Here is a 15215-nt window from a genome sequence, read left to right on the forward strand (position 1 = left end):
TTTGTTACTCACACTTCCATATCTGCATATTCTAGATCCAGTAAATACTCGACACTGAAGATGTTCAGGGGTATGTGCAATTACACATCCATAGAGGCATTATACGATAGAGTGACAGATTACGATATCAGAGTTGCAGAGTTGCTTATTAAACAGTGTTGAACACTTGTGTTTGTTTGTCGACTCATTTTAATTTGCTAGCCGAGTTGTCGGAGGGGTTGTGTGGGGCAGAAAGCCAGTTCACACACAAAGCTGTGTGTACACACACTGAAGGTCAAAATGACCACATACTCACTCTTCCCCAGGCCAATGTTCCAGCAGTTTGGGTACAGCTGTTATGGATGGGGACATGAGCCCCTCTGGGATCGGATGGTGGTGCAGTGATAATAAAATTGCCCTGCACTTGTCCTTCACTCTCACAAAGAGTCAAGACACAGTATTGTAGATACTTGACTCACTTATGCCAGCGACTGTCACCCACTAATATATGAAGTGAAAGAAAATGTGCACAAGATCTTGTATGAAAAACAAAATGCAGAAGAAGTTTGTTGTCTGATGCAGTTACATTTTAATGTTATAGATAAATGTGCCAAAGTGTGGTGTTTGTTTTGCCTAAAGGTTGTGTTCCAATTTGAGTCCAAGCGCTGCTTTGCCGTGGAACTCCCCCGTCCAGACCAGTCCCTGTGCGCTAATGAAAGCCCCATCTCCCTCCAACCTGGAACACACCAGTAAAAACAGCTAAAATCTACAATTTCATCTGCTTGAACCAAACAAAGCCAAAGAACCAAAGAAACAACAACTACTGGGTTACACAATATTGTAACTAAACGCGTACAATAAATGAAAATGAGGAAAGATCATAAATTTGAGTCTGGTCTGGATACAGTTCATCCAAACAGTTGTTGTTACCATATATTCTTTCCCGGGGTTTGACCTATGAAGGAAGTTTAACATAGCCAGGTTTCCTTTGTGTTAGCTGGCTTGACCAGACCTAAGAACTCCAGCTGGGAAACAAACGGGTACTTTCTGCCTCATGTTCGACTATTCTTAAGACTAAAAAAGATTAATTGAGCAGAAACTACTCCAATCACAGAAATTGTCACATGAACAGATTATAAAGAATGTGGAAATATGCAAATAAAGATGTAACTAATCAATGTTCTACTCTGTGTTTATGAAGCTGCAGCGTAAAATTGATTTAGAGCAGGTTGGGGACCAAACATAAAATTTGATTTATGCTTTTTTTCAATATCACCAGCTGAGATCATTTAAATTCCTCTTTTGGTTCCTGCTTTGACTTTACTGTTATTCCAGTCTTCCTAGTGTTTCCCTGACTCCCCCACTGTTTTGTCTATGTAGTAGCACCTTCTACTTATTATCATGTTTTAGTGTTAAGTATTATTATTTCAGTGTTTATAATTTGTCCTTTAGCTATTTCCTGCTTTACTTTGATAGTTGGTTTCCTAATGTGTCAGGTTTCACTCTTTCATTCGCGCCTGCTTCTCTGGTTGTGGTTGTCTTTGCTTGATTACTTTCACCTGTGCTTGGTTCCCCACCTGTTTCTCATCCTCAGTCGATCACTTGTGCATATATGCTGACCTGTTTTTCAACCTTGTTCTTGTCATATCTTTGCGTTGGCTATATTTTGGTTCCCAGGTTGGACTCTATAATCATAAGATTAGAAGAATCCAGTTTGAACTTTGGAATTTTTGTTTGTTCCCACATCCTGCATTTGAATCTTCCCCACACTAAGCAATGTAACTTTAAATCTCATCTGATCGTCAGGTGCTTTAAGAACTGTACTGGGTTTGTCTGGGATTTCCTGTTTGGTCAATTGCATCTCCTGTGCAAACTCCCAAATGACATGTTTGTGTCTTTTAAAATAAAAACTCTCATATAATAGTTGTCTTTAATATTTATCTGATCTTTTTTTTTTTCAGAAAATATTTTTAAAAAGGCATTTTTTTTACCTGTTATTATGAAAGTGACCTTTACACATAGAACCATCTGGGAAGGTGTATGTTCCTGTGCCGCTGTACATGTTGTCTTTGAATTCTCCTTCATATTGTGCTCCAGAGGGATACTGCATGGTCCCTCTACCATGCATCTGGGAGAGCGACAGAGAGGGAGATTATGTTTGTCTAACCACATGGTAAAAATAACTGATGTTTGAGGTAGTAATTGCATACTTTGTCCTCATGCCACTCTCCAGTGTATGTGATGCCACTTGCTGAGGTGTGTTTACCAGCACCGCTCCTCACCAGTGCTCCATATGCAGACCTGCTGCACTCTCCCTCTGTGGAGAACAGAGGTTCATACATAACTAGCATAGACGTAAATTTCATCTGAGCAGTCACATTGAGGCATTGTGTATTGCTTTAACCAAGAATTAGGTCTCTTCTTCCCAAGATTTTTACACGTGGAAATGTTTCACGTGTAAAGCTGGATCATCAGCCAGCTATAACTTACCATATCTGTCTCCGTTTGGAAAAATGTAGGAGACTTTTAGAGGTCCACCCCCTGTAAACAAATACACAGTTATTCACGCTGTCACAAGAATACGCAAACTGTGGCACGAAGAGGATATTTACCATCAGTGTTCAAAGAATCGCTTCCTTTCTTATCTGAAAATGAAAATCACACCGAATCAGAAAAGGGTTTGTGTGTGTGTGAGTGTGAGTGTGCGCAGACTAGGTGTTAGAACGTCAGATCTTGACAATCACACTCTACCAGACATCCGTGACAGCTTCCCCCAGCTGGCAGATGGTTGTCAAAGCCGAGAGCAAATGCTGTGTTCTGGCCAACTTCTTCAATGTGAAAAGTCAGACAGCTGATTAGAAAGTTGTGACTATGACACAAGTTACAACCGCACTGTAGCTGTTCACTTTGACTTGCCTTTAAATGTAGCTAATGCTGCCAGTAAGCCGGGGGTCCTGTGTTTTAAAGGCAGTTAGAGGCTAGCCCTTGTTACCATGGTTACGGAATTGGTGCAAACTAATATCTTTAACGGCTTGTGCGACGCTCTAAAGGCGTTTTATTAAACTACTGTTTTCAAATAACAAGAAGAAAGGCTTACCGCCGCTAAAACCTTCGACTTTAACCTTGTCAAGTGACTGAGAGATACTGCTAACTTTTTATTGTATTTTTTTTCTAAGCGCGAACGTAAACCGGAAAAGAAACGTTGAACTCAAGAGTTTGGGCCAATAGAAGAGATGCAGGCTACCGGTGGTCAGAGCAGCTGGTTCAGGTTTGTTCGCAATTGTTATTAAAGTTTCGTTTTTCAGTTTCTTGCGCACTTTACCGATTATAACATGGCTCTATACTTTTTGACATTTTAAAGCATTTAGACTCACTGACTTGACTTGCCGGGAGGCTTTTTTCAGTTAGCTTACTGTTACATTAAAAGTGCTTGCTAGCTGTTAGCTCGTTAGCTAGCCGACTCCTTATACTTGAAGATGACTAACGTGCAGCACCTTACTTCCACATTATTCCTTATATGTTCTGGTCTTTTGTACTTTGCCTGTAGCCAGCCACCTAGCCGTGGGGTTAATCGGTCATCGCCCTGACTGGGTTGTTAGTCTGCACGTTAAGTTTGATTGCATAATTGTAGCCAGCAGCGCTGTGTGTCAGCCACCATCTCATTGCTCGCACTTGAATTGAAGTGCCAGCCAGCCCACAGCGATGTGTGACTGTGCTCTGCAGAGGGTGGACAGTAGTAGCTGCCTGCTCTTCCCGGGTTCGCAACCAGTAGCTCTCTCTCCCTCATCTAGGATTTCTTTGGGGGGTATACTCCCATGGTTGGAAAGATTTATTCAGACCATGCTTTTTAATGTCTCTTTTCGCAGATTGTTTTCTGCTATGATTGGACACTGATTGAATGTAAGTATATTCTGACAGCAGTGTTTTTTTTTTTTCTTTTTTTTAAATAGTCAATTTTGTATTTGTGCTGGTGTTTATGTAATGAATCTGTTCGTGTGTCCTTTGGTAGAGAAATGAACGCAAGGAGAAGAGGTGGGAAGCCCAACAGAGGAGGTGGAAGATTTAATAAACAAAGAGGAGGAGGGGGAGGAGGAGGAGGTGGAGGAAATCGGAAAGGAGGAACCAGGCTCTGGGATGACGGGGATGATTTCAACCTTGATTTTGGACCCTCTTATTTCACCAGGTGTTAATTTATATTGAAGAAATATTTAGCTTTGTGTGCTCGGCTTCAGTTGATTTCCTATCATTTTGCCTCGTGTCTCATTCTGTCTGCAGATCAAATAAAGGACGAGGTGGTGGCGCCCATGCTGGTGGCAGGGATGGTGGTCAAGGAGGAAAGAAAGCTAGAGATCGAGACCGAAATGGGAAAAGTAGTAGCAAGGCTCTGCCAAGGTCCTTGACGAGTACCAGGATGGACTCAAAGGTCAGTGAATGCATCAGACCAGAGGTGAGCAGTATGCCATTGCAGAAGATCTTCATGACTACAGCGAACCAGGAACAACTCAAGGAGTTGCTGAGGATTTTACAGACACAGGACTCTGATGAACTGTATGAGTAAGTACATACGCACTTGTTTGAAAAGAACAATTAGAAAGCTAGGAAATAAACTCATGCAACCCTCTGTTTGTTCCTTAGTGATTCTGGTTCAGATTATTCCGGGCTAGATGAGGAGGAAGAAGAGGAATTTGATGAATTGGATTACCGTGAGGAAGGCCAGTTTTGGGCCACAAATGATGAGCCTGTGGAGAAAGCAGAGAGCCCAACATTTGACCTAGAATATGAGGATGAACAGCCCAGCCCTGAACCTGTTATCTCCTTATTTGCCATAGGAAAGCTCTGCAGGTGATTTCAAATTTTATGTTTTATTTCCAGAACCTTACCTATGAGCTAAATCAGATGTTCTGAATCTGTGCTTTTGTGTGTACATATAATTAGCTTCTAACCCACTGCTTTCTCATAATTTCCTCTGTGTAGATATGGTTTTGACAGGGAGCGCAGCAAACAGGCGCTGGAAGCTGGTGGAGGAGAGTTTGGGGCAACTTTGGAACAGCTCCTCCAACAGATTTTCACTGAGCGCTATGGTCAGAAAGCAGTTTCCCCTGATGGACTTGGTGAGGTGCCTTTGGATGAGTGTGTAAACCAAAAGCAGGAGGAGGCCTTGGCTCTAGCTGCTATTTATGGCGAGCGCTTCAGTGAGCGCATTGCCAATGCTGTATGGACAGTAACCCTGGACCTGTCGTTCCTCTCACGATCTCCTGTTAAGAAAGGAGGAGTGGTAGGCGGAGGCGCTCCAAACATCGGTGACATTTGCAAATTCTACATGAAAGGTCAAGGCTGCCGCTATGGAGACAAATGTTGGTTCAAACATGAATTTCCCAAAAAAGACATGTCTGTGGCTGGTTCCTCGGACCTGAAAGGCCCAGGCCAGCCTGGTGTCAGCAGCTATTCTCCTCCTGAGTATGAGCTGGAAGTTCGTTTCCCCAAAGGGAACCGTTACCCTTTTCAAGCACCAATAGTTGCCTTCAGTACCAATGATGAGTCTCTCTGTGCTGCGGGGAGGCTCCATGTGACTGAGAGATTATTTGGAGAGGCATTGTCTGCAGCAGAGAGCAACCAGCCTGTTGTTTACACCCTGATAACCTTGTGTGAGGATGAAAATACCATGAAAGAACTATTGTCCATACGGCATCACAAATACAGCACCCCACCTCCTGTTGTTGCTGTTCCTCCGCCCTTTCTTGCCATAGCAAAGAGTAAAACTCTAAGGAGCAAAGCTTCTGAGGAGAGCACGAATGCCATCACCAGCAGTAGTAACCATGCAAACAGCGGGAGTGCTGCTGCATCGAACAACCCAAGGGCCACAGATAGTAAGTCGGATAGAAATGTACATTTTTGCTATATATTTTCTGTTGTTTCTTTATACAATAGAGAGCTGTATTTAATTCTGCTCACTTTTTAGTAAAACGGACAGTGGATGCAGAAGAGCTGGATGAGAAAGACGAGGATGAGAGGGACCACGCAGTTCCAGTTAAGAACGACAGTTACGTCAAGCTAAAGAGGAAGATGGTGAAAAGGCACAATACGATGGACAATCTGCTGCTAGAAAATAGCAAGCTGTGCAAAGAGTTCAGTAAGAAACAGGTGGGTCTTAGGAAAAAAATGTGTATATATTTTTTTGTTTTTTCTTCCTCCACATCCTTCTCAGTATGATGCATGCCTTGTAATCTGTTTCCGATTTCCTTTGGTTCCTCCGTCAAACCAGTCCTCCAGACGCTACAGTTCTATGCTTGAACAGAGGAAGAATCTTCCAGCTTGGCAAGAGAAAGAGCACATCCTAGATGCACTGGACCAGTGTCAGGTGCTGGTGATCAGTGGCATGACTGGGTAGGTCCCAGAGTTTTACCGTGACTTATAAATGAAAGAAAATATATATTTTAATGATGCTGATCCACCCTTTCAGCCTTTTTTCCCCCCAACCAATAGCAAGTCAAATGTGTGGATATATGAAGGGTTTTAGCTTGTATGGAATTAAAAACATTTACATCAGATATATTAAAATTGAAAGTTTATAAATGAGATCTACTATGGCTTTCCTTACTTTTTGTCATATCTGCTGTTATATTGTTATAATTATTAGAAGTTTTAAATAATGAGATCAGTGTATCGTCTTGATGCATTCTCAATCATCCAGGAAAGTAAATCTCCAAAAGTTGATTCTGTTCATCTGGACGTAGCGTTTTGTGGGAGAAACGTTTCGTGGCGAAAGATGTACCCTTAGGACAAGGAGGACTGCTGGTTTGAGCGCGGAGTCAAGGAGGCCATTTACGTGAAAAGGGAAAGACCATCTCTGAATCGAGGAGGGGGCCTAAGGGAATTTGCATAATTATGATTAAGGAACTGACCTCCCAGCCCATTGTTCCTTCAGTGGGCTGGTTTCAGTCATTATGCAAATTTACTGTTTATAAGATTTGGGGAAACCTGCAGTCAGCTGAGACTGAAGAAGTCATTTGGATGAGTGACGAAACGTTTCTCCCACAAAACGCTACGTCCAGATGAACAGAATCAACTTTTGGAGAGATCAGTGTATGTACATAATCTCGATGAACCAAAAGCTCAGGTTTCACATTGTTCTAAACTCTTTGTAGTCTGGGTTTTGTATGAAAATGGTTAAGGATAAATGGCTCAATATGATCATCATATAATATAAAAATCATATATAAACTTAGACAGAAACCTGCTGTGGCTGAACAGACGGCCTGTACCAAAGTCCAGTGTAAGCTTAATATAAAAGAGGACTCGAGTTTGAAAGAAGTATAAAAATTCACCTTCACAAAAAAGACGCTAAACATGCCTGTGATTATTGCCTGTTCCTAAACATGACTGTTTCATGTGCTTTTTTTGAATTAATGTGACTTTTCTGCAGGTGTGGTAAGACCACTCAGGTTCCTCAGTTCATTCTAGATGCCTCTTTGAGTGGCCCCGCGGAGCAGGTGGCCAACATCATCTGCACACAGCCTCGCCGCATTTCTGCCATGTCAGTGGCTCAGAGAGTGGCACAGGAGCGTGCAGAGTGTCTGGGGAACTCTGTGGGCTACCAGATCCGCCTGGAGAGTGTCAGGGTACAGATACAGATATAAAAACATCTACAATACAGCATTCTGGTTGTCTGTTTTTTATATTAATACTATATACTCTTCCAACACTGACTGCTCCTTTTATCAGACTTCAGCCACCAGGCTGCTATACTGCACCACAGGGGTGTTGCTGAGGAGACTGGAGGGTGAGGCGGACCTAAGAGGAGTCACGCATGTCATCGTGGATGAGGTGCACGAGCGAACAGAGGAGAGGTGAGACAGAAATACTTCAGCTTAATGGCACTTGTGTTGTAACGTGTGGAAAAATGAACCTGGAAAAAAAAAATTTAAGCTGCTTCTTTGTTTCTTGTCTCTTAATCTGTTATTTTCAGTGACTTTCTGCTGCTGGTGCTCAAAGACTTGATGGTGCAAAGGCCTGACTTGAAGATTATCCTCATGAGTGCCACTCTTAATGCAAACCTCTTTTCTGACTATTTCTATAACTGTCCTACTATCCACATACCAGGTAATCTATTAGCAGAACTGACAAATTCTATTCTTACACCTCATTCTATGCATTCCCCTCTTCATTCTAATAAATGTGTGTTGCTCCAGGGCGCACCTTTCCTGTTGACCAGTTTTTTCTTGAAGATGCCATAGCTAAAACTCGGTAAATACATTTTAAAACATTTAAGTAAACCGTAGACTGTCTTTACGATTTGCGTAGCAACACAACGGTTTGTGTATTGTGCTGTTTTTTCCAGCTATGTCATTGAGGATGGTAGCCCTTACATGCGCTCAGGAAAACAGAATCAGTCAACCATGGGTGCCCGAAGCAGAGGGGACCCGAGTTACGTGGTCGATGATTTGAGTGAAGATGTCTGGAACTTCATGTCTTTCTGTAATAAAGACTTTGTCAAAGACTCGGTCCCAGACCAACAGCTCAGCCTGCAGGATCTCACCATCAGATACAAAGGTGAAATGAAAAAATTAAATGAATGAGAGGTAAAACTTGAGGGGGTAGGGACAAATAAGTAAATACTTCTGCCTACTCCTTTTCAAACAAATAATGGAATAATATTTTGTAATGATTGTGAAGGCTCATGTTTGAAATGTTTGAAATAAAAATGAACTGAACTGAACTGAAAATATATTTAGGTTTTAATCATACAAGCTGCCAGTGCCAATCAGGGCATACATCTAAAAATTTGCGTTGCTGATGCAGATACTAAGAAGTCTGTGCTCAAAACCATCGCCACAATGGACCTCGACAAGATCAATATGGACCTGGTGGAAAGCCTGCTGGAGTGGATAGTAGAAGGAAAGCACAACTACCCACCTGGTAAGAAAACAACACTTGACAGCAAAGCAATCTAACTCAGGTGGTAGAGCAGGTCACATGCCAACTGGAAGGTTGGCGGTTCTGCTCCAGTCTGCATGCCGAATATCCTTGGGCAAGACTAACTCTATGTTGCTCTCCGATGAATGCATGTGTGAATGTTAGATATGCTTAGAAAACGTACTTGAACAAGTTGTGTAAAGCGCTTTGAGTGCTCATATAACGCTTTTCTATTTTATCTAAGAGCCAGTCCAGTTAACATTACCATATACAGGTGGCCAGTAAGTCTCTGATGTACTGATCTGGATTGGGGACAGCTGTGAAGCTGAACACTGGTTATGTTGCTTTGTGTCTGCAGGTGCAGTGCTGGTGTTTTTGCCAGGCCTCGCTGAGATCAAGATGCTCTATGAGCAGCTTCAGTCCAATAGAATGTTCAACAACAGGGGCGTGTCCAGGTCTGTGTGTGTTTTATGGCAACACTTGGTTTGCAATTGTATGTGTATAAAATGAAGCTAAAAGCTGAACCAGTTTTTTTTTTTTGTTTGTTTGTGTGAAAACTTTTGACTGAAACACATTAACTGTAACTTTTGGTCATGCCCATCAGGTGCGTAGTGTTCCCCCTTCACTCAACATTGTCCAATGAGGAGCAGCAGGCAGTTTTTAGCCGGCCTCCAGATGGTGTCACAAAGATCATCATCTCCACCAACATTGCTGAGACCTCAGTAACCATCGACGACGTGGTTTATGTCATCGACTCCGGAAAAATGAAGGAGAAAAGGTAACCTTCTATTATGCTAGCCCTAAATGCTCATTTTTGACAGTTTCGGGTTGTGAATTCAGTGTTGGGAAGGTTACTTTTAAAATGTATTCCACTACAGATTACAGAATACATGCCTCAAAATGTATTTTGTAATGTATTCTGTTACATTACTCAATGAGAGTAACGTATTCTGAATACTTGAAACTACATGAATGTGATTTATTACTATTACTGAAGGTTACTCGCCATACCAATACCAACCAGATTTTTAAATCTTAATATAAAATGAGTAACAGTAGGGTGGACATTAGGTCAGGCTGCAGTTTTTGCAGTGATCTCGTATGGAAAACTATTCCGCGCGTATATAAAACAGGTCCGTGGCTTTGAACCGTAGTAAAGGGACCTCTGACTAATACGTCAGGTTCGTGTCGGGCTCGTAGCCGAAAACTATCTTTACTTTGTTGTCTGGGTCAACTTTGCTAGCGAGAGACAGAGAGAGGCGTTGAAAGGCTGCTCCAACTGAACTTATTGTTTTTGGAGGAAACCATGAACACGGTGTACAGTCGAGTCTTAATAGCTTACTTACAACTGGGCTCGTCAGGCACTCTTTTTGGCTGCAGTGGTTATTATTATATTTACATGCTTCCAGCTTTCGGTTCGGTGATAACTCATACTTTTCCACTCTCCTTTTTCTCCATTCCTCGCGCTCACAGACACATAACGGGTATGGCAGTCCATTTTCCCTGCAGCACGGACTACACTGCCCATGATGCTACATTGTTTAGGGCTATGCCTGTAACACTCTGCCTATTGCATTCATGTTAGATAATTTTTTTTAAATATTTCTTCACGTCATCTTAATGCGTGTTTTGTTTGCATTTCCACCGATGTGGAATTACCAAAAATAGAGAGGGCATAGCCTAACATATGAAACAGGAAAAGACCGCCGTGTAATCCATTTATTTCAACAAAGTAACTGTATTCTTAATACCACCTTTTTAAATGGTAACTGTAACGCAATACAGTTACTCATATTTTGTATTTTAAATATGTAACGGCGGTACATGTCTGTGAAGGTTCTCAGTCATCCAGGTCATCGTAGTCTAAGGAGCTTGGAAAGAAACGTTCATGTGATTAGGTAGAGGATCATCAGGGGGTCCCTTGTCCCTCTTTTGGGGGAAACTCCCGCTGGGTTTTATATCTAGGACTCTCCACCATTTGACCTTAGAACTGAAGGAGCTTCTCGGATGAGAGGTGAAACGTCTTCAAGCAACTCAAAGAAGTCCAGACGCTTTTCTTTCCAAGCTCCTTAGACAACGGCGGTACATGTATTCCGTTACTTCCCAACACTGTGTGAATTATACTTCTTGTTTTTTTTAAAAGGCCCATGCAATCATATTAAAATGGTTTTGTGATACATGAAGATGCACTGATATATGCTCAAATCCACAAATCTCTAAGTCTCCCTTGATATTTTTTTTTCTTTCAGGTACGATTCATCTAAAAGCATGGAGAGCCTGGAGGACACGTGGGTTTCTCAAGCTAACGCGCTGCAGAGAAGGGGTCGAGCAGGTCGTGTGGCCTCGGGGGTCTGCTTCCACCTCTTCACCAGCCACTGCTTTAAACACCAGCTGGCTGAGCAGCAGCTGCCCGAGATCCAGAGAGCGCCTCTAGAGCAGCTCTGTCTCCGGTAGAGCCGTCTGTTTTTCCCACATAACTCTGACTATAAAATGCAAATGGAGAAATTCCAAAACGGTTGTTCACAACACTGACCTTTCTGTAACAGAATCAAGATCCTGGATGTGTTTGCGGAGCAGGCGCTGGAGTCAGTCTTCTCTCGGCTCATCGAGCCCCCGTTAGTAGGAAGCTTGGACGCTGCCAAGCAGCGCCTTCAGGACCTGGGAGCTCTGACCACAGATGAGAAGCTGACCCCGCTGGGCTACCACCTGGCCTGCCTGCCTGTCGACGTGCGCATCGGAAAGCTCATGCTGTTCGGCGCCATCTTCCGCTGCCTTGACCCAGCACTCACCATTGCTGCAAGTCTGGCCTTCAAATCCCCATTTGTAAGAAGGCGCTAGTTTCTGTTGAGAGACGCTATGTGCAGTTCATCTGCAGCATGCCACTGATTTTAGGCTCATTAACAATTACAAGTATAGTACACAGCGCAGTAATGAGCTGCTTCGTCTTTTCTGTTTGTTTTTAACAGATAGGAGGTTACATAATGACATTTATTTGTTTATTATGTATATTTGTAATGCAAGTGTCTAATTCTATGGAAATGAAAATCTGGTCTGCTTCCAGGTGTCTCCATGGGATAAGCGAGAGGAAGCAAATAAAAAGAAAGTGGAGTTTGCAGTGGCTAAAAGTGACCATCTAGCTTTGTTACAGGCATACAAGGTCCCTACTGCATTTGCTTATTGTGATAAGATAATTCAAAGATGTTGAAATACATACAGATAATATAAAAACTTTCTTTTTTTTTCATGCAGGGATGGTGCTCCGCAGCAAGGAATGGCCACCGTGCCAGCTTCCTCTACTGCAGGGAGAACTTCCTGTCATGGCGGGGTTTACAGGTGAGGCAGTGGTGTCCAGAAGCACTTAATCACTTGTCCAGAATCAATAAACTCACTTTCTCTACAGTATAATTCTGATCTTCTCTGTTTGAATATAAATCTAAAGCTTATGAAGTTCTTCCAATGTATTCAGATTTAATTTCAAATGGCCCGAGCAGTGTGTTTTATATGGAAAATACTTGAAATGGTGAATTGTGACCTTTGGCAGGAGATCGCCAGTCTGAAGAGGCAGTTTGCTGAGCTGTTGTCTGACATTGGCTTCATCAAGGAGGGACTGAAGGCCAGGATTATTGAGCAAATGTCTTACAAGGGTACAGACGGGGTCATGGAAGCTACTGGCCCTGAGGTGACGCATACAAATCACTGAATCAGTGATTCAAGGGTTCATCTTGGAGAAAATAATTCAAAAATTCTAATATTTTGCATCTCAGGCAAACCTAAATTCCAGAAACATCCGGCTGATGTCCGCCATGCTGTGTGCTGCCCTCTATCCTAACGTGGTCCAGGTGGGCATAGTCCCCCTCTGTGTCATACAAGTAAAGAACAGAAAGCCAAACAGAAGTATGAAACATTCACACTTGATGTCCTGCAGGTACGAGCTCCTCAAGGGACTTACAAGAAGACGGGCACGGGAGTGATGAAGATGCAACCCAAAGCCAACGAGCTCCGCTTTGTGACCAAGAACGACGGTTACGTCCACGTGCATCCATCATCCGTCAACTATATGGTGAGGTTAGGGGGGGAAAAAAGATACGCTCCAAATTAAACAACTTGTAGGAGAAATAAGCCTCACCTTTCTGTTCTTTATGCACCAGGTTCGCCACTACAACAGCCCGTACCTGGTTTACCATGAGAAGGTGAAAACGAGTCGCGTTTTCATCAGGGACTGCAGCATGGTGTCTGTTTACCCGCTGGTGCTGTTTGGATGCGGACAGGTCAACGTGGAGCTGCACAGAAGCGAGTTTGTCATCTCCCTGGATGATGGGTGGATCCGATTTGCTGCTGCTTCACACCAGGTCAGAGGATCTGATTTTTTTTGTTTTTGTTTTTTTTCTTTGATCACATGAACAAAAAGTTTCAGCTGGCTCAGAGCTTAGTATTGCAACGGGCGTACAAGCTGTGTAGTTTATATGCTTTAAAGGTTTAACAAGTTTTATGGAGAGTGCAAGCACGACAACTAAACAACTACAACATATAAGTTAACATATATGTTACTACATGTGCTTGTGTGACTATATCCAGGTGGCTGAGCTTTTGAAGGAGTTGCGCTGGGAGCTGGACCTGCTTCTGGAGGATAAAATCAAAAACCCGAGCATGGACCTGTGCAGCTGCCCCCGTGGCTCCAGCATCATACAAATGATCGTCCACCTCATCTCTACAGAGTAGCTCTGCTACTCAAAGCTTCCTTTATTATTATTTCTTTATTTAAAGGGCTCAGATGCATGGAGCCCCAGTGTTAATGTCTTTGTGCTCCTGCATCACTCCCACAAAGTCTTTATTAAAAATTCTTTAAAAAGTCAATATTACTGCATTGATGGTGGATAGTCAGAGGAAGATTAGCTGGGCAAATATTTGACATGAGCTCAGTTTCAGTACACCACGGTGTTGCCACCTGACACTTAAAAGTGTTGTTTTCCACGGAGTTGCTTTTGCACTCAAGGTTTTTAAAGCAAATTCTGCCTTTAAAGAAAAAAATGTCTCTATGCAGGTGATTATTAAGATTCCACTCTTATTCCTGCTGGACTAAAGCAGCTAATGCTTCGTTCAGTTTTTGATGTCATACTACCGCTGCATGGTATGTGCACATAAATTGGCACATGATTGATTGTTAAGTGATGTCACAGAGTTGGTATACAGTGGTTTTTTTATTTTGGGTTGTGTCTTGCTCACAACTGAGAAGTTTCTTGGGTCCATATTGGATTTTGTACTATGAGTTTATTTGTAATGCATGACTAAAAGATCCAAGAGCTTCTGCATGGAATACAGTTGGTGTACATTTACTGAATGTATTTAAATGTTAAAGTACAATTTCACAATGTGAATGCAAGGGCTTTTTACACCAGGATGATTTGGTGAGAGCTGCCAAAGAAACTGGAAAGCTACTGTCTTAACATGAATTCCACTGAACGCTGCACTACCATTAAATTATTGTGATGATAACCTGTTGTTGGCCGTTTTTCTTCCTTACTTAATGTAAGCGGTGTGTGGTGTTTGATGCCCAGCTGTGTCTCAGATACAGCAAAAGAATTTAAGCTCCGGAGGAAGGCCAACCCCTTCATACATGAGCAAGTCCGGTCTGTTTCTACGACAACAGGATGTAAACAGATGGGGTATCACTGTCACCGCTGAAGCCATTCGAGTGCCACTTACAGTGCCAAGGCAAGAGCTGGTATGAAATGATTGTATTTTATTATCATTTTAGGCACTTTGTCCTAAAAACTTTAAATCTTTTTTGGCAGAGAAAAACCTGATTTCTTGTTTTACAGATGAAAATCTGATCACTTACTGAAGCAAGATTGACATTCACTATGGTAAAGTAAAAAATAATTAAGACATTTATATATTTATAGACGAGTGATTAAACCACGTATTTTCTCCAAAGCCCACCAGGAAATCAAGAGCCCACAGTTCTAAGTCAGCCAAGAAGACTATGGCCCCAAAGACACCTAAAAAGAGGTCCTCGTGTAGTGCCAAAGTCACCACAACCGAGGTGGACATCCTCAGCCCAGCAGCCATGGAGAATATCTACTACATTGCTCACAATGCAGCAGACTGCCTGGAGTTCAGAGGATTTGGATGGCCAAATTCAAAGAAGAAAAAGAAGGGGACAAAACAAAAGAAGAAAAACTGAATCATACATTTTGCCAAAGAGAATTTTAACTGCCTTCCAATGGTGACACCTACTGGATGGATTTGAGATGACAGTTGGAGTGTTTGAGGCACTAAATAATTAATTCTAGTAAAACTAACTGCATGAGACTTAACAGGAC

At 42.4% G+C, this 15215-nt stretch overlaps 2 protein-coding genes across 3 annotated transcripts; one reads left to right on the forward strand and one right to left on the reverse strand.

Annotated features, from left to right (window-relative positions):
• Positions 1–526: 526 nt before the first annotated feature.
• Positions 527–3316, reverse strand: morn2 (MORN repeat containing 2). Of its 2 annotated transcripts, none has more exons than XM_087831223.1 (6): positions 2731–3312; positions 2592–2624; positions 2470–2520; positions 2190–2296; positions 1971–2107; positions 527–715 (listed from the first exon to the last, which is right to left on the reverse strand). In XM_087831223.1, the coding sequence occupies exons 1-6, from the start codon at positions 2735–2737 to the stop codon at positions 613–615; spliced, it is 438 nt and encodes a 145-aa protein (XP_087687349.1). In that variant the 5' UTR covers positions 2738–3312; the 3' UTR covers positions 527–612. The 2 variants fall into 2 exon arrangements, with proteins under 2 accessions (XP_087687349.1, XP_035765165.2); XM_035909272.2 differs by lacking the exon at positions 527–715 and adding an exon at positions 1587–1664 and having other exon boundaries at positions 2731–3316.
• On the forward strand, positions 2765–14385 carry dhx57 (DEAH (Asp-Glu-Ala-Asp/His) box polypeptide 57). Its single transcript, XM_006780603.3, has 24 exons — positions 2765–3247; positions 3989–4162; positions 4255–4533; positions 4615–4821; positions 4954–5846; positions 5939–6120; positions 6242–6363; positions 7403–7598; positions 7702–7826; positions 7946–8079; positions 8169–8223; positions 8318–8529; positions 8779–8895; positions 9251–9347; positions 9497–9670; positions 11142–11342; positions 11439–11715; positions 11954–12049; positions 12142–12225; positions 12434–12571; positions 12657–12731; positions 12818–12952; positions 13041–13241; positions 13468–14385. Exons 1-24 carry the CDS (start codon positions 3213–3215, stop codon positions 13609–13611), a joined length of 4353 nt encoding a protein of 1450 aa, XP_006780666.2. The 5' UTR covers positions 2765–3212; the 3' UTR covers positions 13612–14385.
• Positions 14386–15215: the final 830 nt, after the last annotated feature.

The sequence above is a fragment of the Neolamprologus brichardi genome, chromosome 17 (genome assembly GCF_056152115.1).
Source record: "Neolamprologus brichardi isolate AB-2024 chromosome 17, ASM5615211v1, whole genome shotgun sequence".
Taxonomy (NCBI): Eukaryota; Metazoa; Chordata; class Actinopteri; order Cichliformes; family Cichlidae; genus Neolamprologus; species Neolamprologus brichardi.